The sequence below is a fragment of the Zosterops lateralis genome (genome assembly GCF_965231275.1).
Source record: "Zosterops lateralis genome assembly, chromosome: 11".
Classification (NCBI taxonomy): Eukaryota; Metazoa; Chordata; class Aves; order Passeriformes; family Zosteropidae; genus Zosterops; species Zosterops lateralis.
Window position 1 is genome coordinate 18694921 of NC_139771.1, and position 25177 is coordinate 18720097.

The window sequence follows — 25177 nt, forward strand, 5'->3', positions numbered from 1 at the left end:
CCAACATTGGTGTCTCCATTCTTTGCACAGCTTCTACTCCAGCTCCATGGGGCAGCAAGAATCCTTATATTTCTGCCATTCTGTACATTTCGAGGTTGTAAATCAGATTATGACCCCAACCAGGATTTACTTCTGTGAAGTTCAGTGTTGTGTGATTCCTGCTGATGTTCCCCAGCAAGACTGGCTGGGATGGGTCACACGGGGACAAAGGCACCCACAAGTGAGTTGAGCACCTTGTTCATTCACAGTTCTACAAGGATTGCACTTTATCATTTACCTGCCTTCAGTGGAGATGGAATGAGGAGTTTGTACTGTCTGTGCTGATAAACTGGGGCCACCAGGCAGAGGGAGAGTCGGCTTCCCTGCTGGCACAGGCCGAGGAAACTCACTGCTGGACACCTCAGTCTGGGCTGGACATTGAGGGCTGTGTCCAGCTCTGGCCCGTCAGTTTAGGGTGGACATTGAGTGCTGTGTCCAGCTCTGGCCCCTCAGTTCAGGAAGGACATTGAGACACTTGAGCACGTCCAGAGGAGGGAACGAGGCTGGTGAGGGGCTGGGAACACAAACCCTGTGAGGAACAGCTGAGGGAGCTGGGGGTGTTTATCCTGGAGAAAAGGAGACTCAGGGGTGACCTGATCACTCTCTACAACTCCCTGAAAGGTGCCTGTGCTCAGGTGGGGTTGGTCTCTTTCTCCAGGCAGCAACTGACAGAAGGAGAGGACACAGCCTCGAGCTGTGCCAAGGGAAATACAGGTTGGATATTAGGAAAAAGTTTTTTACAGAAAGAGTAGTAAAGCACTGGAATGGTCTGCTCAGGGGAGTGGTGGAGTCACCATCCCTGGATGTATTTAAAAAAGACTGGATGTGGCACTCAGTGCCAGGGTTTAGTTGAGGTGTTGAGGCTGGTTTGGACTCGATGATCTTGTAGGTCTCTTCCAACCCAGTGATTCTGTGACTCTGTCGAGCTTCCCCTTTTTCTCCTGATCACCTCGCTGTGCACACTCAGGTTCTCCCAGCACTGCCCGCCCGTGAAACCAAACCTACCCCTGATCGCCCGCGGTCCGTGCCTGGCGCTCCCCGCTGTACACAACCCCCCAGCCCGCGGCACGGCGCGGTGTCCGGGCTCTCCCGCGGCCGGGCGGCTACTCCAGGCAGTACGGTAGGCGCGGCCCGCCCCGGCCCGCCCCGTCCCGCCCCGCTCGGGCCGGGCTGTGCGGCCACGTCCCCGCTCGGGCTGTGCCGTGGGGATGCGGGCGGCGGGACGGGGCCGAGCCGGCCATGCGGCGGCCCTGCAAGGTGGCGGCGGCCCTGCTGTGCCTGGCCGTGCTGCTGCTGCTCTATCTGCTGGCGGGCAGCGCGGCCCCGCCGCCCGCGCCCTCCTCCTCCTCCCTCCTGTCCACCGCCCGCCGCCCGCAGCGCCTCGGCCGGAGCCCCCCCAGGAGGAGCCCCGCGGGCGGCGGCAGCACCAGCGCCAGGTAACGGGGGCGGCTCCATCCCCCGGGTCCGTTCCCTCGGGCATCCCCCGGGTCCGTTCCCTCGGGCATCCCCTTGTCCATTCCCTCGGGCATCCCCCGGGTCTGTTCCCTCGGGCATCCCCCGGTCCCTGCCCTCGAGAATCCCCCGGTCCCTGCCCTCGGGCATCCCCAGCCGCTCTGCCCAGCCCCAGCCGTGACCCCCCTCGGCGGTGTCGCTTCGGTCGGGCAATTCTCTCTCCCAGATGTTCTTCCCCCGCTGGCGATGGGTGATGAAAGATCTCTGCGCGAGCTGCTTGAGGTTCACAAGTACAAACTTTTCCCTGCGTGTTTCCCCCCCTGGCAGCGATGCCGCGGAAGGTTTTCGCTGTGCCCGAGCTGGCGGGGGTCCCTCCTCTGCAGGAGAAGCTTCTGAAATAGCGGCTTTTCCATTAGTTCTGGCCTTGTTTCGGAGGTGACGTGGTGCAGGAATAGGTGACTCTGCTGTCACCTCGGGAGCGGCGCTTTGCGGGTTTTCCAGGGAAAAGGGAAGGCTCGTCATTGCCCTGTGGTGCCGGTGGGTTCCCGAACTGCTGAGGTGTTGGCAAATCACAAGCTTTCGAGCTTTTTGCTTTTGAAGGTTTTTTTAATATGTAAATCAACTCAGCAGAACTTTAAAGGTGTTTTAAATCGTGGTGTGGTGTGTTTCCTTTCCCAGCACCTTACAGGCAGGGTATTTTTTTTTAAAAAAAACCTAATTAGTTGAGAAAGGGCAGCTTTCAGTGGGTGGAGGACTTGTTTTCCCCTTTGCATTCCAATTATATTATGGTCAGTGTGACCTCATATATCTAATTAACTTGGTATGTCTTTGTGTCTCTGATTGGTGATTTCACAGAGATGTTCTGAATGAAAGACTATTCCTGTTCCTTGAGCTCTTATACTCCTTAACTTATTAAAGCAGTTGGTTTCCCCCCAGCATTGTTACCCCTCTGAATGCAGGAGATGTTTTCTGGGGCTCAGAGTGGGCCACGGGCAGAATTCAAATGCCGGTATTAAAGCAGGATTATTTCCACTAGCAACTGTACCTCCCGAAGTCATTTTTCTTTAAGGCATATCTCTGTGATTATCATGGAAATCGAGAAGAACACTGAAGGAGGGAGCCCGGGAAGTATGGAACTGCCAGCGAGTGTAAACAACCATTCCACCTCAATGCGCTTTCCAGTGGCATCTTCATGTTTCACAACCTGACGTTATCTAACTTTTTGATTATTTGTTGACTTTGCAAGTCCTTTTTACAAGGTCTGCAACACAACAGCAAAAAAAGAGAGAGGAATTTAGTATTCAAAGTGTACGTTTTTCTTCAGAATTTTGTTTGTGGGGCTTGGTAGTTCTTTTTTTCCCTCGTCATCCTGCACCATCAGCCCCAGCAGGGGTTTGTATAACTGAGAAGCACAATCCTGTGGCTCCTGTTCAGCCATTTCCTGAAAGATTCTGTGTTATGTTAGTTACCACTAAAATTTATTCAGGTGAGGGTATCCATAAAAAGCGTGGGGAGGGTGTGACATAAGTGGTCCAAGTGGAGGTGATGCTTGCCTGGTTGGAAAGACATCAGGTGGTGGGATGTGCTGGGCTTAAAAAGCCTGATCCAAGATAAACTGAAAGCAGTGTGGGGGGCTTGAATTTGGATTGTAAGAAACAGGCCATCGTTATCATTTTAGTTCCTCCTTATGAGCAAAGGAACATTATTTTTTTATTTGATGAGAGAGATCCCACCTTATCTAACTGATTCATGCAGGATAATAACAAATCCGATTAAGACTGCTTAAGATCTTGTTAGGTGATCACAGTGTTCATGCTTGTATGAGACTGCAGAATTGATTAACAGAACTTTAGTGAAATTTTGTCTGTGTGAACATCAAACGTTTCAATTCAGTTTTGTCAGGTCAGTTTGTCAGAGGATGCAAGTTTTGGGCTCAGCTCAAAAGTGTTACTTAGGATTTGTGTTTGCTTCATGAGAATCAGCACCTTACAGGGAAGAAGAATTGTATTTTGACTGGGATTTGTAATATTGCTTTCTGTAGTCACATAATATCAGAAGACATTATTAGGTTTTAAGTTTTAAGAAGTGCAGAATTCTTTTAACATAAGAAGCTATACATAAAGCCTAATGTAGGCACATGCCATCAGCTGGCTGGTGCTTCGCAAATGTTGGCAATTACATTATGTGTCCTGCTTTGGTCATTAGATAATTTTGACAAATCTGGGTAAGTTTTGGCTAGCTTTGAAAACTTGACTTTTGTGGTGGTTTTACTGCTCATTCCTGTTGGAAGTAGCAAGTCCTATGCCTTCGGTAAGACTTTTTTGTATAAAGAATTTTAAATGTGTGCCAAACCTCTGTGTGCAAAGTATCAAAAAGAAGGAGGATTGTTTTACATTTGACAGGCAGATGTGACCATACTCTCTCTTAAACCAGCGTGGCAAAGCTGAGGAAGTGAACCTTGGCCAGCACATTTAGTTCCCTGAAAGTAACTTTTTCAATGCAAAACATCCCTTGCATGGCAACCTGTCAAGATACATTTTCCTTCTGTGCAGCCTGTGCAAGTTTGGCATCAGTTTGATAATAACATGCTGAAACCCCAAGTATTTCATACTTGTTTCATAAAGAGCCCACTTTGTAAAAGGAGAGAGAAACCATTCTGGTTTTGGGTGGCTTTTTCCCCTTTATCTGAGAGGTAAGAGAAGGTTGAATCTTCAGCCATTTTTGGATTGACAGCAGCTAAAGTTGGTTTTGTGCAGTGGCTGCAAAGTGAGAAAGGTTGATATAAAAACATTTGTATTTCAGAGCGTTCAAGAAAATGTGTTTCACATCATGGAGCTGTTGTTGGGACCTTGGCTCAGGGGTGGCTGTCAGGGAAGGAGCCTGTTCAGTGAATCACCACTTTTGATACAATGCCTAAATCTACCCTTGTTTGTGCTGCAAAAAGTAAATGAGATCATAATGGGAAGAAGGTTTCAAAGATTAACAACTATGTTGCATTTTGAAAGTGTCTGCATGCATTATCTTTCAGGAATAAATTTGAAGGCTTGAATAGATTAGCAGGCTGTGTAATGAGGTGGGAATGCATTATTTTGAATGGATTTGGATTGATTTAGACAGGTTTTGGGTTAATTATGTTTGAGACACTTTGGCTGTGACTAATAAGAAAATTACATGTAATCTAAACTTTAAGACCTAGGAATGCACACTGTTGTGCTTGAGCACTCAGGCTGCTCCTGCTGTGTTAGTGCTTTTCTGAAAAAAATTTTCAGTATTCAGAAAATAAAATATGAGTGAACAACTGGATGGGTGTTGCTCTGTATTGTTGGAAAGTCTTTGCTGTAAACATTTTATTGTGCTCCACCTTATCGAGTTCAGTCCTCAGCCACTCCATGGAGATGTGTTCTGCAAGTATTTTGTGATGTTTTCTGAAGTGCTTAATCTTAGTTTGTGTATTTTTTTCTTGTCAAACACATTAAACTTTAGGGCCCAGGTCTCTGCATTGCTTTCAGTGTGTTTAAACATTTAATTTAGGTTATAAAATCCAGCTACAGACTGTTCATAACAGACCAGTTGAACTATAAAGGAATGAATGTAAATGTTAGGAAGAATTGGCTAATTATAATAATTGCATCACTCTGTGGGTCTATGGGCTTTTTAATGTCTCGGGAGTCTCTTGAGGTAGGAGATTCTTAGAGCTGTAACAGCTGTTCTCATTTAGAGGTAGGACAACTTGGTTGTGTCCTGCACATCTTTAGGGGGTGTCCTTTCATCCAGCTGTTGTTCTTCCTGCCCCTTCCATTCTCCTTGCCCTGGATGAGGTGCATGAATGAACAGGGCAGGGAAGGGGAGCTGGGATGTTCTTTGCCATGAGCTGCTTGTTTGGCCTCCAGGCAGTTTGACTTTGCCTCTTCTACACCTGCCCCTTTCTCAGGGTTCTGGGCAATTGTTGTTTTTTAAAGGTTAAGTTAAAATTGCAGTCAAATGCATCCTGCTGTGGCACTGTTTTATCTCCCATTGTAGTTCACCTTTGTTTTCACTGTCTCTCTAAGTTTCTTTACATACTTACAAAGAAAATGCAAAATGTCGTGTCCCAAAATTTTTCCGTACCTCATTGCTGCTTCTCTCACTGGTTATTGCCCTCAGTGCCCCAGTATGACTGATGTAGTTCAATTAGCTCCTTTTTCTGGGATTTTTAATCCAATTCAGGCCACCCCAGGCTCTTGAACCCCGTGTACTGTTGGTAATTCCTCACCTCTAAGGCTCAGCTTTGTCCTCCACGGTGTCTGTGTTGGATGTGTGTTGTTATCCCAACTCCTGTGGGCTTTCCAGGCATTCTGCCTTCACCAGGGATTGCTTCTGCTCAGTCTGTCCTTTGGAAGTCTTGTCTACACATACTGGATTTTCCACTGCAAAACAGCTTCGTAACACAGAGCTCTCTGTGGCTAAAACTGCCCAGGAGAGCTGAGGGCTTTGGTGTGGGGTTTTGAAATATTGCAATAAAAGTGCAGGGTTTAGTCCCTCTCCCAGCAAATTCCATTGCCAGAAACTACATCAAAGCAGCTCCCAGGCTGTGCATGGCTTGATTTAGAGACTCAATTAAGGGGAAACATTACACAGATAGGGAGAAGGGGGAAAAGGTGATCTGTGTGAGCAGCTAATTATTCACGTCAATAATTCAGCGATTTTTACACTAATAGGTTGGAAAGTAAATAGCACTTCACATAGATGTAATATTCTATTATTTATGCACTGATGAAATTGGGGGTTAATTAAGACTACAGCAGAAGATTTTAAACTCTTAATGGAACGTGTTGTTTTGTATAGTCAGTGAAGTGTCAGTGCCTGGTGTTCCTTTACATAGACCTGGGTTACTCTGAAGGGTAAAAGGCTGCCGTTACACAGAGAAGCAGTTCTATGTCTGGAAAAAAAAATAACAGCTTAAAACTGTCATTTTTCTCTTTATTTAGAACTTCCTTTTGTAGCATTAACTCCAATGATTAATTGTGTGTAATTGTGTGTGCTGAGCAGGGCTGGGATTGATGTCCTGTGCTCAGAGATATGTCCAGAGCAGGCAGTGATCTATGATTTGCCTTTTGAACTCTCCAGGAATGATTACTGTGCCTGGGATTTAGTTGCTTGGTCAGCTCCATCCTGTGTGATGGAGGCCAAGTGCCATCTGTGTTGGAATGTGGGTACACCATGGTGCAAGCATTCCTGGAGGATGCATTTTTTACCTTTGTTGCAGACAGGTAAATAATGTTATAAAAGAAAGGTCTTATAAAATATAAAATTAGACCTTGCTCTGCTAAATTGCTAGCTAGGCTGTCACTTCTTTTAAGTGCAGCTAAGTAGTTTGCAAGTTCCCATGTGAAAACAATCTTGGGTCTGAAGAGTTTGTTAACATAACAGCCTATTCCTGGGTGAAAAACAAGTGTACCTGCAGAAATATTAGATCTCTTCCATGAGAAGACACAAAGGAAAAATATAAACAACCTAAATCTTAGCACCTACATACAAATCACCTTATGACCAATAAATGAAGTAGTAAGAAAAGTACCAGGTGTTGCACACAAGATCTGTGAAAACTGTGTGAAATAAGTTATGTGAATAAAGAATTGGCTTTTCCTGCATGAAGGAAATGGAGTCCCATATGATTTGTTACAACATACCTCCACACTAAACACAGAACTAAAAGACTGTTTTCAAAAGGTCTTCAACTCCCCAGGAGAACCTGATTTTTCTGGCCAGCAGGAAACTTCGTTGTGCCTCTTACTGTGCTCCCTTTATCTGAATGAAATGTATTTAAAGCCCACACAGGTGGGTGCTAAGTGGAAATCCCACAGTTTGGCCCTTGGAATATAGTCTGATTCATCTGGGATGTGTGACTATATTTGTTTTCAAAAATCCCTATTTTAGCAAAATCTCATGGATTCCATGGGGTGAAATGGAGAGCAGTCCTTTGAAACTCTGCCAGTGCCTTCAGGCCAGGATTAAGGCATGCATCTTTAATAGCAAAATTAATTAACTGTTAGAACAATTTACATATGGATGGAATGTGGTTTTTTTTTTAAAAAAAAAAAAAAAGTATGAATGTCTTCTTCCAGTCTAGCCATTATGGGCTTGGAAGTAAGGTTGCTGGATGCGATTGTGTGATCTGCACTGTGTTAGAAAGTTGGCTGGGGAGTTGGAACTGTGTTCTGGCTTTGTGATCTCTGGGCTGGGGAAGGACCTGTCGTTTGCACAGGGCAAGGTGGTCTGCTTTGGGGTGCTGTGAAATTGGCTTAAACTGTGTCTGTAGTGCAGTGATTTTTGCAAAGCCAGAAATGTAGGAATAACAGAAATAACCATTTTCTTTATGCTATAATTGTAGCACTATTAATCTGTACCATGGACAGAAATTACCACGCTTGTTCTGTAAACATCTAACCAGAAAAAACCTCCTGATCTCTTACAAAATGATGAAGAAAAAAAGCACCAACCCTGATTTAATGAGGGATTCTATTCATGTCTACCTCGGTGATTTTTACGTGCCTATCCCTGAATTTTCAGGAAGCCTGGAGAGCAGAAGCATCCCAAGGAGCCCTCATCCCTGCAGTGCATGCATCTGGCAGTGGTGGCATGTGGGGACCGGCTGGAGGAGACGCTGATCATGCTGAAATCAGCAGTTCTCTTCAGCAACAGGAGGCTCTGCTTCCACATCTTCGCCGAGGATTCCCTTAAGCCTGAATTTGAGAAGAAGGTGAATTTCTCTGTCATTTGGTAAATAAATAAATGGGTTAGTCATAAGTTGTAAATCTCTGAGAAAAATTACATTGACATCAACAAGTAGCAGCTGAGCACGTTGTTTACCGTACAGTTATAAATTCCTTATGCATGCATTTTTTTTTTTACAAAAACCTCTATAATGTGCAGTGTCTGATTTCCTCCCACCATGTCTTTCAGTTAAAGGAGTGGCCTTCCTCATATACAAAGAAGTTTGAGCCCAACTTTTACCCAATAACCTTCTCGGTAGGAAATGCTCAGGAATGGAAAAAGTTATTCAAACCATGTGCTGCCCAGCGCCTGTTTCTTCCGGTAAGGCACCTGGATTTCTCAGTAGGTTGCTTCAGGAAAAGGTTAATTCCACAGAAAGGAAGCTTTGCTGGTGTAATATTAAAACCGTTTTTAGGCTGAAACGTCTGCTTAAAGATAATTTTAGTCTGTGCTTTAAGACACTGTAAAAAAAACCAACACAGAAATCCAGCCTGGCTTTTTCCTGGCTAACAAAGGATGTGTGTTTCTGATTTGACTCTGGTTCCATGAGCCTCTCAGGCTCTCCAGACTCCAGAGAGAGTGTGAGAGCTCTCTCAGGGCAGATCTTTTGGAGTAGATGCTGTGTGCCTTTTGTAAATAACATTCTTGACCACACGCCCTCTTTACCCACCATCTTCCTTTCCATATGTTAGCCCTCAAATTGATGCTCTCAGCATTCTCTTTTCCTGAGTTTTACTTCTTTTTTCCAAGACTGTCAGAATTGCCCATAAGGTAATAACTCCAGTGTGTTTGAAGTTGGATTTCATGCAAGAGCTTGGTGTATCCTGGACTCTTCAAGTTCACTGAAAAGTTGTATTCTACTCAGTGTCGTAAGCTTGGAGAGAGGGGAGGTGTTGATACCAATTTTACATATCAGAAGTTGAAAGAACGTTTGCATAAAGCAATTTCTGTGGAGCTGAGAACATCTATCAAAAATATCTTGTGGGTTGCTGTTGATTGGGGTGACTCCAGTGAAGTGACAAGCTGTTTGCATGATCCAGATTTCTTCATCGCTGTCTTAGGAGTAGTGAGGGGGGAGACAAAGCAATCTTTCCCCTCTCAGATGGAAGCAATCAGGAGACAGCTGCATGTCCAGAATACATATGTGAGAAAATATGTGCTGTCAGCAGTTCTGCTGGTCTGCCATTTAGGGGTGGACTATCAACAGCACAAAGGCCAGATGGGCTGGAACGAACTCCAACTGCAGCAGGGATCCTCTCTCTCCTGACTAAATATTTGCATCACCTGGAAAATAATCCCTAAGCATTAGCTTATTCCATACAGGGTGTCAGGATGTCCTGGGTAAACAGAAATCTCTGTTCTTCTGTGATACTTTCTGTCATTTTGGGAGACTAATCATAGGAATGACTTAACTTTTATTTATTTTCACTGTTCTGATGACAGAAAGGGTTTATGTGTTCAAGCTGATTCCTTCAGGCTGGGCAGTGCTTCTACTGATTCCTTATTGTCACTCTCACATTGCTGAAGTTCTCCAGTAATTTCTTTTAAGGACTATTAGACTGTTGCATGTTGTGCTAGCAGAATGAAGGGACAGCTTAGACTGCAGATGCTTGTTTCTGCAGGGGCAGTTGCAAAATGCTGTGTGTGGTCAGGCTGAGGTTTCTGGCTTTGTGTAGGAGGGGCTGTCCAAGAGGAGTTGCAGCTGACACGGAGTTGATGTGGGTATAATAAACAAGTTGTAGTCATGGCTGAGGTGCCAAATGTCCTGTGGGACCCTCGAGCTTTTGTGCTCGAGTTCAACCTTGGGCTGTTTCTGGGTAATTCCAGCCATTATTTTGGATTTTTGGTGTTTGATAACTGGGTTCTGATATCCCACTTGAACTGTCTGCACACAGTGGGAGCAGAGGGTTCCAAGTGTTACTATTTAGAGAAATAGTTTGGCTTTTATTTTTAATAAATACCAGCAGAATATCAGGATTTTTTTTTATCTTTCCTCATACTGAGCTGCATTTTTCCCTGCACCAGCATGAAATGTGCCTGGATTTAGGGAGGACCCCAGGAGAGCAGCAGTTATCATCTGTTTAGCTCTCAGTTGTGCAAATTGTTTTGCTCCTGATAATGCTAAGCCCGAGTGGAATGCGAGTCTTTGATTCACAAGTGCCTCTCCTGCCAATGAAATCTCCTCTGCAGCACCAGCAGGCGTGTGAAAGTGGACAGGAGGGTCTGAGGAATGTGTCCAGGAAAAATTGGGTAAGAACCTTTCAGTGGTTTTACCCAGAGATGAAAATAGAGCTGTGGGATGTGACCCTGCAATTTGCAGCACTGAACTGTTCTGTCCTGGGCAACAGGTTGAGGTGCACATTCCCAACTTGTTGGCTCTACCCAGGATGCTAAAATATTAAGGAAGGCTGTAGAGAATCCTGCATTTTTCAGAGGCATTCTGAGACATCTGATCACATTTGTCACTTAGTTGCAGGGGACTTAGATGGAGCCTCTCACAAGTCAGTCTCTTGCTCCACTCAGCTGCAGTAAAACCATCCAGGGCATTTGCAGAGACACAGGGAGGAAGATGTGGATCTTTTTGTAAGCACAGAATGAAACTTTAACATGAAACTAGGAGGGCAGTGCTCTCAGCAGTCACTGGGGACTAGTTTGTGCTCCTGACATGGGTGTTAGGACAGCAGGTGAGGAACATCCTCTGGTCCCAGGGATGCTGGTCCCTCAGGGCTGGCTGCAGCTGTCTCTGTGCTGCTCTTCTGCAGCTCTGAAAACAATCAGCTAAAGTATCCTGAAATGCTTAAGGGATTTTTGGATGATTTTCAGATGAACATTTAGAGCCCTTCTCAAAACACTTAATCTACTTAAGAGCTTTTAAGATAGATTAGCAATATCCCTGTGTTACAGCTTTCCTCTTGAGGGATGCTCAAGTATCCAGCCCAGTGGGAATAGATGCCAGGGCCTTATCTAGACAAAAGTCTCTGCTGAAACTTGAGATAATCTCTTACTACAATGAGGTTTAGTAACTCAACTTTGTGGCACTGTTGCTGTAGCATCAAGCTTAGTGATTTGTCCCTAATTTTGGATAAAGCTATGCTAAGCTGCCACATGAGCCCTCACAAACCCTAAGGTAGCCCAGCTGCACAGTACACCAATGTGTGTTTACTCAGGAGTGTGTTATTCCTTGCCAACCTTGCTAACACAGGGAGAATCTATGGAGACAGAAGTTGTGAAATCAAATTACAGATAATTGAGTATTTAAGTGAAGTGCCAGGCTAAATATAGCCAGTTCTGTGCAGAGCTTTTTGACAGATTTACTAAGAATATTCTATATAGCTGCAAAAAAAAAAAAAAGGAAAAAAAGAAAAAAAAATCACACTTTTAAGCTGTAAGTGCCTGCAGAGCAAGGGGAAGACAAGCAGAGCAAGCCATGTTTCTGGCTATACCTTTCCCAAATCCCAGGCTGTCAGGTGTGTGTGCATGGTTTGTGTGAGCTCAGACCTCCAGACACAGCCTGGCAAAGCTCCTGCTCCAGCTCACTGTGTGTCACTTTTAACCTGCACTGCAGGTTCCTGCTCTCTCTGAGGAACTCCTACAGCTGCAGTTGGGGAAATTAAATCCCCCCCCCCCCCCACCCAAGGCACAGACAGGAGAGATGTGAGCAATTCAAACTGACATCTGCAGCTTTTAAAGGAGTCTTAACACTCAACATGTGAAAGTGGGAAGGGCTTAGAGGAGGTGGCACAGCTCTTTTTTTAGCCAGCTGGGTGTCACTGCAGGGCAACACCTTGGACACAGGAGAAAGAAGAATCTTTTAACCAGCAGAAAGGAGAGAATGTGAGTCCTGAGAGGAGGAATACAAGGTGGGGTCAGGTGCTGGTAGGCACTGCACAAAGAGCTAAAATACCTGCTTCAATCTGTAGGAAAATTATTACAGTCCATAGACTTCCACAGATTAAATTTATTTGTGTGTTGAAAGCTGCTGAAAGAATGTTTTTCTGCTGTAAGAAACAGTGGCCAGGCTGTCACTTATGCTTGGGAAGAATGAGGAAGGTCTGTAGACCCCTCTTAAACTTCCCCTAAATGAGGGTTTTTCCTGCTGGAAAATGCCTCAAAAGTCTTTAAAATCCCCCTTAAAAGTCTTACATGGTGTGCAGTGTGCTGTGGATCCACAGGCAAAGTCCAGTAGCTTCTGCTCTGCTTGTATTCCAGTCTTACCTCCTGTCTCAGACTAAATTTTGGGATGATTTTTCTCTTTTTAATATCTTTTGATTTTATGTGACTTTATATAGCAGGTACCATGAATCAGGGCTCCTAGTCCTAATACACAATACCCAGGATATCCTTAAACTGAAATTTTTTGTCCTTTCAGACTGTCTTTCTTCTATTGATTTACTCTTACAGTAGCTGTCTTTTTTTATTGGTTTGGTTTTTTTAGTATTGGACTTGAGAATACTCAACATCTGCAAATATTTACTCTGAGCTCTTAGTGTATTATTGAACTATTTTTGTCACTTAGTTACTCATAACCTCCCCAGGCAGGTTTGTGGGATTTTTGTGGGAAAATGCTGTATTGCTATAATCTTCTATCCAGCAGAGAGATCTGGATTGTGTTGAATGTGTTTACTCAGAGTTTGTTGTAAGCATAAGTTTTGTTTAAAATGCAGAGACAGTTTCTTCTCCTGCTTGCCCTGTTCTGTAGGAAGAACATGTAGTTATCCTGTCAGAAATACAGGTCAGGGATTTGTTAAACTTGACTAAATGTCAGTCTGAATCCCAAAGTGCTCAGTCAGGTGAAAAATCTCATTTAAATCTTTACTCACGGATTTGGCATCTTAGTGGATTCCTGTTGAGCATGCTTAGAGGTGATATTTTTCACCCACTTGTTGAAAATCCTAATGTTGTTCACTCTATTTCACAGGTAATCCTCAGTCACAACACATTAGAATTTATGTAAAACCCAATTTCTTTGGTAGAATTTATTGTAACCTGCATAAATAGGAGAGTTTGTCGTTAATTTCATTGCAGTTTGATGAGAGTGTGGTTGTTGTGTTCCACATGGTGAAAATCCAAAGCCTTTTGGGTTTGCTTTTCAAAGAAAGAGAGAGAGGTAAATAGGGTTTTTTGCTAGACCAAAGTAAGAAAATTTCAGTCCTTCAGGAAATTTTGGACAGTTTTTGCAAATAATGAAGAAGAGCAACAAAAATGCAGTTGGAAGTGGTGGTCAGCTGTGGGTAATGGTCTTTATTAATTTATAAAGTCTTGGAGCACCAGGTCATTTGTCTCACTGTGGATATTAATGAAGGAGTGTGTAAGGATTTGGGCAGCCACAAGGGGGAACATGGTCAGCAGGAACTTCTGAAATATCTTGGCTCTAATCTGCAGTTTACACCCTTCTGACCTGCCCAAGTGTACTGTGGTTATTCCTCATACAGAATCTGGTAACAGAGCTCAGAACACAACCTGGTGTGTTTTAATGTGACACTTCTGTTTAACAACCAAATTTTGTTCTTCAGGGGGATGCACTTATATTGGTAATCAATGGGGTTGTCTTAATTAATGTGAAACAGTTGTATATATTAATTATATATGAAGGTAAGTCTAAATATTCTGGTCTCCTGGGTTACCCTTTCTGCCAGTGGAGAACACTGTATGCTTCACCACTTACAGATCTTGAAAATAGTTTTGTAAATATATATTATTTACGTGTAATTTCTGAACAGTTACTAAGTAGTCCTTGCAGGTATTTTTGGGAGCTCAGTGAATTGCTGCTTCATAAAAAGGTTAATCCAACCTCAGGGCTCTGGTGGCTCTTTTATTGTGCAGTTAAAAAAATCCCACAGCAAACAACAAGCCAATATTCTGATAACTGTAGTTCCTCTGTGTAATTACATTTAGCCGATAAATCAATAACCTCCAAATTATCAGCTTAAAGTAAAAGTGCCTTTTGCCAATAATCCTTGTGTTTTTTGTCTCTTTGGTTTGTTCCCCATCCCATTGCTCAAACCCCAAAGGTGATTTTGAAGGATGTGGATTCCCTGCTTTACGTGGACACTGATGTGCTGTTCCTGAGGCCCATTGATGACATCTGGCAGCTGCTGAGGGAGTTCAACTCCACCCAGCTGGCTGCCATGGCCCCCGAGCACGAGATCCCCAAGATTGGCTGGTACAGCCGCTTCGCCCGGCACCCCTTTTACGGCACCACCGGCCTCAACTCCGGCGTGATGCTGATGAACCTGACACGGATCCGCAGCGCTCAGTTCAAGGTGAGAGCTGTGGTAATGCACCCCACACACCCAGCAAATGTTTCCACATAGGGAAAGTTTAAGGCTCACCTCTTAAGGTAAAGAATCCAGAAGGTTTGATACCTTTCTGAGAAGGATGGGCTCAGGGCCAAGAGAGAAGCATCTATTGGACTTTGTCACTATTCTTCAAACCCTGTATCTCTCTCTAATGGCTGCAAGCCAAGTTGTCCCTCCTAAAGCAATCAGTATCTAAGAAAGAGCACAAAAGGAAGTAAAGGCATTTCGAGGTGTGGTAGCAAGGTGTCTGAGATTTCTCAGACTCCTGTGCACAGCTTATTATTTGTTTTCTGCAACATTTTGTTATTTTTTCCTTATTAAACCTTTTGATTTACAAACCACCTTCAAGAAGCAGTCTTGCTAATTGTTATAGCCATTTTTCTACAGGCTGGCCCTCAGTGTGAGGCAAACCCACAGAGAACAAATGCAGCTGTTGCAGAAACTCAGAGTTCGTGTATTTGTCACATTGTGGAAAGCTCAGTGTAAAATTGCATAAAGTTCGTAATACAGAGAGTCAGAGAAATACAGAATATTATAATTGGGTACTAAAAGCTGTTGTGAACATGATTATTAAAATAAATGAAGCTTCCTCAGGGCTGTAGCAGTGAGAACTTGCAGCTGAAGCAGTCTGGTAGCAGTGTTAAAAATGGCTTCCCCAACTTGTTACATTTCCCTGAAAAGATTCATGGAAGAAAAAAACTCAGAGATCTTCACTGCAGTCGCGGTGTGGTTTTTAAAATTGGAAAGCTTGATGTGAACACCCAGAGAACTTGGTGATTTTTGCATCTGTTGTGAATAGACTTTTGCATCCTGCTGCAGATAAGTGACTCTGTGAACTGGTGTAAGTGAGAAGGGAACATTTTCATGACAGATCTGTGTCTTTGAGCACATATTCTGTAATCACTAAAACCTTCCTTACCCCAAGTGGTACCTCAGGCAGTACCAGGGGTTTTCCTGCACTGTTAAGGAACAGCTGCAGAAAAAAACCCCAAACATTCCTCTTACTACAATAATTCCCAGGGAAGATAGTCTTTAGTCAGTAATTTTTCTTGCTTTTATATCTTGGTTTTCACCTTGTCCCTGCACTTTTTCCCCCATTTTCACTTTTTTCCCCTCATGTTACTTGGAATAGGAAGATAGTGAATAGCAGGAGCTGACATCAGAGCTGGGCCCAGGGGACTTTGTTTTCCTGTTTAGATAAACACAGTGAGTTCTGCTGTTACAGCCCTGTCCAGGTCTAATGTTTCCTGCCAGTTTTTTGTTTTTCACCTGGGTATCCAACATTGCTTAACAGAACTTAGAGATTTGTGTGTGCCCACTCTGAGTCAGATACCACAGCACTGATCATGATATTAACCCCTTGTTTCTGTTTTCCTGCCTTGCAGAACAGCTTGATACCAGGTGGCTTGACTTGGGAGGAAATGTTATATCCATTGTACCAAAAGTACAAAAATTACATCACGTGGGGAGACCAGGATTTGCTAAATATCATTTTCTACTTTAACCCAGGTAAGGAATGATTCTCAGAGTCATCATTATCTGAGTTGAGAAAACACCTTGAGCTTGATTTTTTTTTTTTTAAACTGCTATTTATTATTTATAATATGTATAAATACTCTGGTATGGAGTTACTGTGTAACTGCATCCTCAAAGGATTTATAACCTGTGAAAATATTTCTGACATTGCTGCAGGTAATGGGGCTTGGACTTGTTCATTGAATATGTAAATCTGTTTTCTGGAGATTTGAGAAAATAATGAGGTATAAAATTAATGAAGTGAAGGGATGAAGTTTGTGTCGTGTGTGTGCTTCAGGGTGTAGCTGCAAAAATGTTTTTGTTTCAGATATTTATCTGAATGTGAAAGTGCCACACTTTCTGCAAAGCTAAGCCCCATTTTTCTGAAATTCAGCTGACTTGTGATACTTATTTGCTTAAGTAACAAGCTAATATAGACAGAAAGTGGATACAGCCATTGGAATATCTCATCTAAAGCAGCTTCCAGCCTCTGAGCTGAGTGACCTGGCCTCAGCAGGCACCAGATGATGTCATCGATGTCCTGCTGGTGAGAAATGCAGAGATTTAAACACTGGAGCATAGCACACACTTCCCAGAGAAGCTGAGAACCTTATTTCATGCTTCTAACTGGATGCTGAGTATCCATCCCTACTGCTTCTCCTGGTTTCCTGTGACCTTGTCACCTCCAGTGATCATATGAATAAAACAAATTTGGAATTATCTTTATTTTTTCTGCTCCCTTTTCTTTGTCTGTAAGGAGTCACAGGGTAGGTAATTGGATATACCCAAATCCAGGCAAACTGCTGCAGTGAGGAGAAGCAAAGCAAAAAGCAAACATCTGTTTATTACAGACAGATGTCAAACATCAGTGTTGCTGACACCCTAGATTACCCCCAGTCCTAGGGAAAAATAGAGTGGCAATACATTTCCAAAAAGAAACGAATATATATATGGGAGTGTGGTCTCCTGGAGAAAGAAAACCATGGAGCCAGATTAATTGTGAAGTCAGATACAAGCTGTTCACTGGGGTGTGCAGAAAAAACAAAGGTACCAAAAATACTTCAATATTGTGATGAGTATTCTCTACAAAAGCCACATGTGGGGACTCCTCTGCACCACAGTCTGTCCTTTCCTTGGAACTAGTAAAGAACTTTTTATGAATTGCATAATATCAGGCTCCTCAAGAAAAGAAACCAAAAGAACTGAATACAATTAACACAGACAACTGGGCTTTTTGGGGGTTTAAGCTCTGGGTTGTTGAGACTGCCTGGGGAGAGAATTGGCCGAGACTGCTGCAGGTGCCTTTTTTATAAATGTGGGATAAAACCACAGAGAGCTCTGTTACCCAGGCCTGAGGAGCTGCTCCCTTTGCCCTTCTCCAAAGACTGCTGTCCCTTTCTGGAGAACTCTGCTCGAGAGGCCTTAAGGGAAGAAAAGTTCAGAAAGTTTTTCTCCTGCTTTTCAAGAACCACACGGGACCAGCTGCAAGCTTCCCAGGAATATTGGAAAGGCCAAGGGAAGAATTCAATCTTCAGTGCTTCTGCCATGCCCTGCTGGCACCAGCCCTGATTCATTGTTCCCCAGGGCCAGGCAGAAAGGTTGCAGGGACTGGAGTGATTTATGACAAGCAGATTGCAAGCACTGTGTGCACAGAGTTTAAAAAAAAAAATCACCAGGAGAAAGGGAGTTATGAGCCTTTGTGAGAAATTAGGCTCATCTCTAAATAACCTAGACCTGCAAAATGAATGGATGTTGGCTCTTTGGAGGGCTGTGGATAAAATACACCAGCCCTTATGCTTTGCTGTGTAACAAATTGCCATAGCCTTTGTGACAGCTTCAGCAGCAAACACTGGATACGCTTTGCAAGTTTTCCCATGCTGGCTCCAGGAGGAGTCCGGATTTTTTATAACCCTCAGTGCTCTGTGTGCTTCCCCTGTGGTTCCTGTCACTCCAAAAACTCCTTGCTATGGCAGAGGGCGATGGACAGTGCCACCTGCTGTGTGCTCTCTGGTTTGATCCTTCCACTTCAGCTTTCTAAAGGGCTCCCTTGGGTTGTGCTCGGTCCCAGGTTTTGTGTTCTCCTGTCTGTTCAGGACCAACATGGGGAGTGTAGTCACCCACGAGGGAGGGAAATGTCTCTATCGGGGTTACTTGCAAAAGATATAACTGAATATTCCCCGATCATCAATGCCAGGCTGGTTTAAATTTGTTGTAGCTCTTGTCTGACATGTCTCTCCTCCTTCCCTGTGCCCTGGTGCCGTGGGCAGAGTGTCTGTACGTGTTCCCCTGCCAGTGGAACTACCGGCCTGACCACTGCATGTACGGCAGCAACTGCCGGGGCGCGGAGCAGGAGGGCGTCTCCATCCTGCACGGCAACAGAGGCGTCTACCACGATGACAAGCAGCCCACCTTCAAGGCCCTCTACGAGGTGATCCGGGATGTAAGTGCTGCCTCCACAGCCTCTCTTTGTGTCCCAGGGTGGATTCCTGCTTCACTCCTGCCCTGCCAGCCATCAGCTGCGTGGTTGTGTTTGTGTAAAACCCACCAGACACAAATGAACGTGGTTGTTTTGGCCTCTCGTGTGTTTGAGGTGGTTTAAACATTTCACCTTCGTGTTATGGTAATCAGAAAGGCTGATAAATTGCTTTTCTATAATGCTGAAGGTAGAAAAAAGGTGCTGGAGTGGAGTTTCTCATGCTGGGGCTACAGCTCTGGTCCGTAAAATCCCAGAGAAAGCTTGTCCTCCTTGAACACCTCAAGCCTCCAGGCACAGGGAGGGCAGAAGCTTGTCCAGAGACACAGCTGTGTCCACTTGGGATGCTGTGTGTTTACAGCTCTGCTTGCCAAAGCTCCTGTCCCCTTTCATTAATAAAATTCCTGACAGTGCACACTCTCAGGCAGGTAGGGTGTGAAGTGATGGGTTGGTGATGGAGGTGAGGGACAAGACATTCCCCACCTATGGAAGGTTTTCTCTTACAGATTTCATAACTAGTGAAAAACTAAAAACTCTCTTTTTTTTTCTTTTCCTTAGTTTCCATTTGAAGACAATCTCTTCCAGTCCTTGTACTACCCTCTGCAATCGAAATTTCTGGATACAGTGCACACTTTATGTGGGAGAATTCCACAAGTATTTTTGAAGCAAATTGAGAAAACCATGAAGAAGGTGTATGAAAACCGTGTCATTGTGTACTTGGGAGCCAACCACAGATATTAACTGTAGCTCTCTTCTTACACAGAAGTTTTAAGTCTTGTACTCCATTTCATGAAGGATGTAAAGGAAGAATATGAACTCTTTTATGAAACTCAGAATTAAAATACTTCTTTTTCCAAATTTTTAATAACCTTTGAAATTACAAAACGCAGGAAATCCTAGAAGCCTACTGAGATTGTTGCTGAAAACAGCAAGGAGAACAAACAAGGAGAATCCTTTCTTTGTGGAGTACAGTTGTGGCCTGCCTCCCCAGTCCCTTACAGTTTCAGAATGTATTCTCTGGCTTGGTAATGTGAATTTCATTAGGCACAGTCCAAGACTATTGTCAGTAAAGGGTACAAACCCAGGTACTGTTGATCCATTTTCCTGTTTAAGTGCTATTCCCTGCACAGTAACAGCACCATTCCACTGCCAGACAATTTTCCATCCCTGCCTTGGGAGAGGGACAGTTCTGACTCCCCTCTCCTGCATGGAAATAGGTTTCTGCCTGGCACTTCCATTTCTGGGATCACAGAACCACAGAATTCTAGAATGGTTTGGGTTGGAAGGGACCATCATGGATATCTTGTTCCACACCCTGCTATGGGCAGGGACACCTTCCACTAGACCAGGTTACTCCAGCCCTGTCTAACCGGGCCTTGAACACTTCCAGGGGTGGGGAAGTTGAGGTCTTTATGCTGGGATCATAATGAATAGCCTCAAAGTGAAAGAGGATACAAAATGGCTTTGATGTTTATTTAAAATACTTAATTTAGCTTAAAGTGCCAAAGCATGATCATCATCTCGTGATATGCACAAAGAGCTTATTTAAATTGCAGTAGCTGAAAGGTGCCTGGGACCATTCCCTGGGGAACTGGAGGTGAGGACACTCCTACAGAGCAGCGAGCCAAGAGCAGATTCACTCCTGAAGAGCAGTGATCCAGGAGCAGACTCCCAGAGGGCATTTTCTAGGTGCAAGCCCCAAGGGTGTGTGTAGGAGTGCTTCAAGGAAGCAGCAGAGAAAATTATCTTACTTTTCAAGTCTGTTCAGCCATGACTCGGAACTGCTCACTTTTGTATCTAACAGGCAAAGTAGGAGTGGGGTGAGCAGGGTGAGATAATGAAGCCTTCCCCTAATGAGAGGGAAACTGGCACAGATGGGGTATCCTGTATATGTATCATACATTTGTTAGAGAGATGTGGTTGAGGACTGTGGGTGAGGGAAAGGATGTGTTCCCAAATAGGATTAAAATAGGATTTCTGAGGAATTGCATTTCTGGGCTTTCTCCCCTATCCAGTCAGGACTAATGCAGAGTTTCATAAGAAAACAGACTCCAGGAGTCTCCCTTTTATCTTGCACATTTTTCTCTCCTTGTGTGGCAGCTCCTGAGAGGAGGGAAAACATGAGTTTGGTGCCATCCCAGGCTGCCAGGTAAGAGCCTGTGCAAGGGATGGAGTTCCAAGAAGCTTTTCCCAAGCTCTGGAGTGTGAGAGTGTCTGTGACACAGCCTGGCAGAGAGCAGGGAGCTGAGCAGGGGAGTGGTGAGACAGGCACTTGGAGTAAGGGACAGTGGAACTGCCAAACCTCACAGCATGACAGAAACAGAAACCTTGTTTGCACCTCTGCTGCAAATGGAAATCACAGTTTGATTAAGTAATGTGTTCTGACTCCAGCCCTTATCTCCCAGTGTTTGCCACTGGAGTGTAAATTGACATCTGAAGGACAGAGGCAGCTCGACTGTTGTGATTGAAAGCCTGGGAGCCAGAAAGTCATTTAAACTTGAGCAGAGATGCCTTTCCAACTTGCCTTAGGATTTTCTGTTTCAGCTGAAGTTTCAGTTGCCAATTTAAACAAGAGTACACTACTTTCTACTTACTGAGAGAAGTTTGAAATGTAACCCAAACGAGCATGGAAGATTTCAGAACCAGAAGACAAAGAAAAGAAGGTAAAGCCGCTGATTTTAAAAGTTTAAAATAATATATGACAGGTAAACCTTTAGGCCAGCAGTTCTGAGAGCTTGTATAAAGTATTAGTATTAGCTTGCTTTTGGTCTTTATTTTCAAGTATCAGGGTAAGGCTGACGCAGGTCTAACGAGGCTGGTGGAGCTGCACGCTGGGCAGGCCAAATTCCTGATTTCCATGGTGTCTCCAAGCCACAGAAAGCTGCAGAGCAGAGTTTTGCTGCTCAGACAGTTGCAGCCCCAGTGCTGAGGCTCTGGAGTTTCAGAGGCTGTGGTTGTGTAAGCTGTGATTCAGCAGAACCCTGCAACTACGGGCACATTCAAATGAAGGAGTGGAATTCATTACAAAACAAAGGCATTATTGCATATGAACTGATTAGAGATTAAAGCAGTGCTTTTTATGTTCACAGGAGGTGCTGCATTTTGTTTAGGAAGAACTGAGTTATGTTCTCAACAGCTATTAAATATATGAAGTATTTGCTTTAACATGAAGACTCTTGTTAATGTAATATCAGCTGGCAGGAAGAATGGGGGAGGTTCCCCCCTGCTGGGCTTTTTCTGAGGAAAAAAGCAATAATTTGAGCTCTCCAAAGTGTTTTAAAACAATTATGTAACTTTGATTTTTGTTGTTGTTAGAATTCTTAATTTATATTTCACTACAGCTTCCAAAACCATGTTATATTTTAGTTTTAACAGTAGTTGATTATAATATTCATCTTACTTTGAAACCAGTTTTAATTCATTTTGTATTTCATACTTGTGGCTAATTCCATGTTAATTAGCCTTCATTTATCTTAATAATGGGATGTGTAAATACTTACAAAGACTTTATGTCCTCATTTCCCCTTCCTCTCCAGTGTTTTAGTTAATTTCCAGTGGTATAATGGATAGAGCTCACCAGCATTTTGCTTACAGGGGAAACTGGAAACTGCTCAGTGTGTGTGTGTGCGCAGCACGACCCTGTGTGTAAAAAATGTCCCTTTTCTCTGTCACTGAATTGCTTGTGGATTTTTCTTTGACAAGTGCACTGATTGTTACAGCTCCCAAGGAGGCTGAGCAGTGCATTTCTGGGTTGAGGACCATCCTTTGGCTTACAATACAAATAAATGAAATTTTCTACAAGCTCTGTAATTTGCTAGCTTTCTTTTAAATACAAGATTTTGTGCTGCTCTGGTTGGGATAGAGTTTTGTAGGTGTGATGTTATAGTGTGTGTACACAGGGTTTGACAGCAGGGAACACAGATAAATGTTCCTCTTTTACAGTTTTACTGTAGTCAAGAGTCTGATATTGGATATAAAGAGACAAACACATTTAACTTCCCCCAAAGTGCTCGTGTGTCATGCTGCAGCTCCAGTTGTGTTACGGTGAGCATAGATCAAAACCTTCTCTCAAAGGAAACTGGAGTTTTATCTTTTATTCTTTATTGTTTCTCCATTATGTTTTACTCCTAGGAGGTCATTTAGCATCATTTCCTCTCCCTCCTTGTATGCATTTTTGGACATTCTTGTATGGTCAGTGCTGTGCTGTCCTGGCTTGTGACATCTCTGTGTGACAGAAGCTCCTGGTGCTGACACTGTTCCCAGCTGGGTGATGTGCTGGGCTCAGCCTCAGCTCTCTGAAGTCAAGATAAGAATAAAGCTGTCATTGACATGGAGGGGCAGAGATGGGCCAGCTGTAAAACACCAGCCTGTGTGAGTTCAGGGAAGGCTGTGAGTGTGTGGGGTGTGTTACACGCTCACAGTCACACTGCTCGGTGATCCAAAGGTTTTCACTGGCAAACGTGGCTCCAACCAGGATTGCTGTGGGGAGAAGAGAAATTTCCCAAGCCGGGAATAAAGCACAACTAACTGAACAAAATAAATCTTGCCACTTTATCAACTGTCAGAGAATCTTCTTCTCTCCATCAGGTACAATAAAATGTGATGGTAGGAAATCATGAGCACCCCTCCAGAGGTGAGATGGGACAGTCACCAGGATTGTCCCTGCAGAGGGTGGAAACATTCCCCCACCTGTCTGGGGCAAGTGCTTGTGTGTGCTGGGATCAGCCCTGGCATGAGGTAATTAATTGCTATCTGAGCAATGTTGGGAAATTTTGCTTTCATTCAGGATCAGAATACAAACCAAACTGTCAACACTTCCTTTGAAATGAAAATGGAGACAAAACACCAAAATGAGACTCGGCATTGAAGATGAACAAAGCACTTTGTTAATTTTTTTTTTTTTTTGAGGCAAAATATTTTGATTTGACTTTCACATTTCAGTAAATGTACCTTAATTGTTGCTGTTACTTTGTAAAAACTACACTACAGCCCAAAGTATGTATGTATAGTTTTGGTAATTAATACTGAAATAATGATGCAGAAATGACACAACTCTTCATTTTAAAGACCTGTTCTTGTAGAAGTATCTTTTCCTGAATCCTCCTGAAAACGTTAATTCCCTCCTGTGAGGGTTAGAACTGTGCACAACAGGTGCCTTCTCAGGGTTCACACCTACAAGGAAACATCTTCTTCCCTCTGCACTTCCAAAGGGCACCATGGTTCCTCACACCCGAGGCTCCAGGTGAGAAAACAAGGCTGGGTTTAGTCTTGACTGATCCCATAGTTTGTGCAGTGATGTCAGGAAGCTCCCCTCCCAGGGATTTACTTGAAGGAAGGTGTGAAATACAGCTTGGAAAGAAAACTGGCCAGTTTGCCACGGGCTCTTGGATTAATAGGAGACAATCTGTGGGGACTTGCTGGGGTCAGTGGCTGAGTCAGGTAAAGCCTGGAATGTTTGTCACATCTGACTATTCCATGGGGGTTTTTTTATCTCCTGTGGGTAATCTTTCAAAGGAAAGACCAGCTCCCACAAATATAATTTTTCTGTTTTCAGCCTCTTTTTTTAAGGCACTGTGTGTGAGCTGTTCTCGTCTTTCAATACTCCCAAGTCTTCCAGATTTTTTAAAAGCACAATAAAGATTTTTAGTCATTTTCTCAGAGGAGAAACATAATTTGTCTCGAGGTGGCTGTGATATACTTCAAAGAAAAAATAAACAACTTTCCTTCTTTGGATGCTTCAGAGATCCATGATTTTTAGTGTCAAGTTATGTACCATACTCAGGTTTCTGCAGCTATAAATTTAAACAAACCAAACAAAATCTCTGTGCTCCTTTTGTAAATCCTTTGATGTGTATCGATGTACAATATTTTCTGAAGACCTAAGTGGGTCTTGAAATATAAGGTTGGTCTAATTTTCTTATTGTTCTCACTGGATTCTGATGCATCTCCCTTGCTTGAATGCAGTATTGAACTGCCACGGATTGTTTCAAAGCACAACAATCAATTTTGGTTCAAACTGGGTGGAAATACCTTACAAATTGCTGTCACACATCAGCGGAGGGAAACTGCTTTAAGTCAAACTGGGTCAGGGATCTCTAGATACCTAATCTAAGCTTCATTACTAAGAGCAGAAGTAGCTGCTGGTTTTATACCACAAATAATTTTAATTATTGATCCATGCCCAGGGGTTGGACAGCCTATAACTCTCAAAAAGTATGTTTTTAAATCTAAAACGTAAATCTTAACAAGGCTTTGTGTAAGTTTAGTGCAAGAAAAAAGAACAGCCTGGATTGTAAAACAGTTTGTCATTGTTCTTTAGTTAGATGTTTAAACCACCACATCTTCCCCAACAAGGTGATTATTCTTATTATTGGTCTCAGTGAATACTCTACAAGCAGGCTGGGAACTGACACAAAATGAAATCATCCTGCGTACATTTTTTTATTACAAGGTGTGTCGAATACCTTACAAGGAGTAATTATCATTTATGTTTCATTAATGAAGAAGCTCAGGTGTGATTGCCTCACCCGTTTGCCTGAGATCACACAACAAACCGGTGATGAAACTACCTACAACAAGCTTTTTGTGTTGTAGGATTACGTTTAAATGTTAGAGATTTGAAAATGGAATGAAAAGGGGGTTTGCT

General features: G+C 43.5%; 1 protein-coding gene across 1 annotated transcript; it reads left to right on the forward strand.

The window, feature by feature from the left end:
• Positions 1-1278: 1278 nt before the first annotated feature.
• Positions 1279-22399, forward strand: GXYLT2 (glucoside xylosyltransferase 2; the record flags this gene model as incomplete). The annotated part of the gene is made up of 7 exons (XM_083869686.1): positions 1279-1475; positions 8041-8230; positions 8434-8565; positions 14256-14507; positions 15929-16052; positions 18326-18498; positions 19090-22399. 7 exons carry the CDS (start codon positions 1279-1281, stop codon positions 19270-19272), a joined length of 1251 nt encoding a protein of 416 aa, XP_083725812.1. The 3' UTR covers positions 19273-22399.
• Between the last annotated feature and the right edge of the window lie 2778 nt (positions 22400-25177).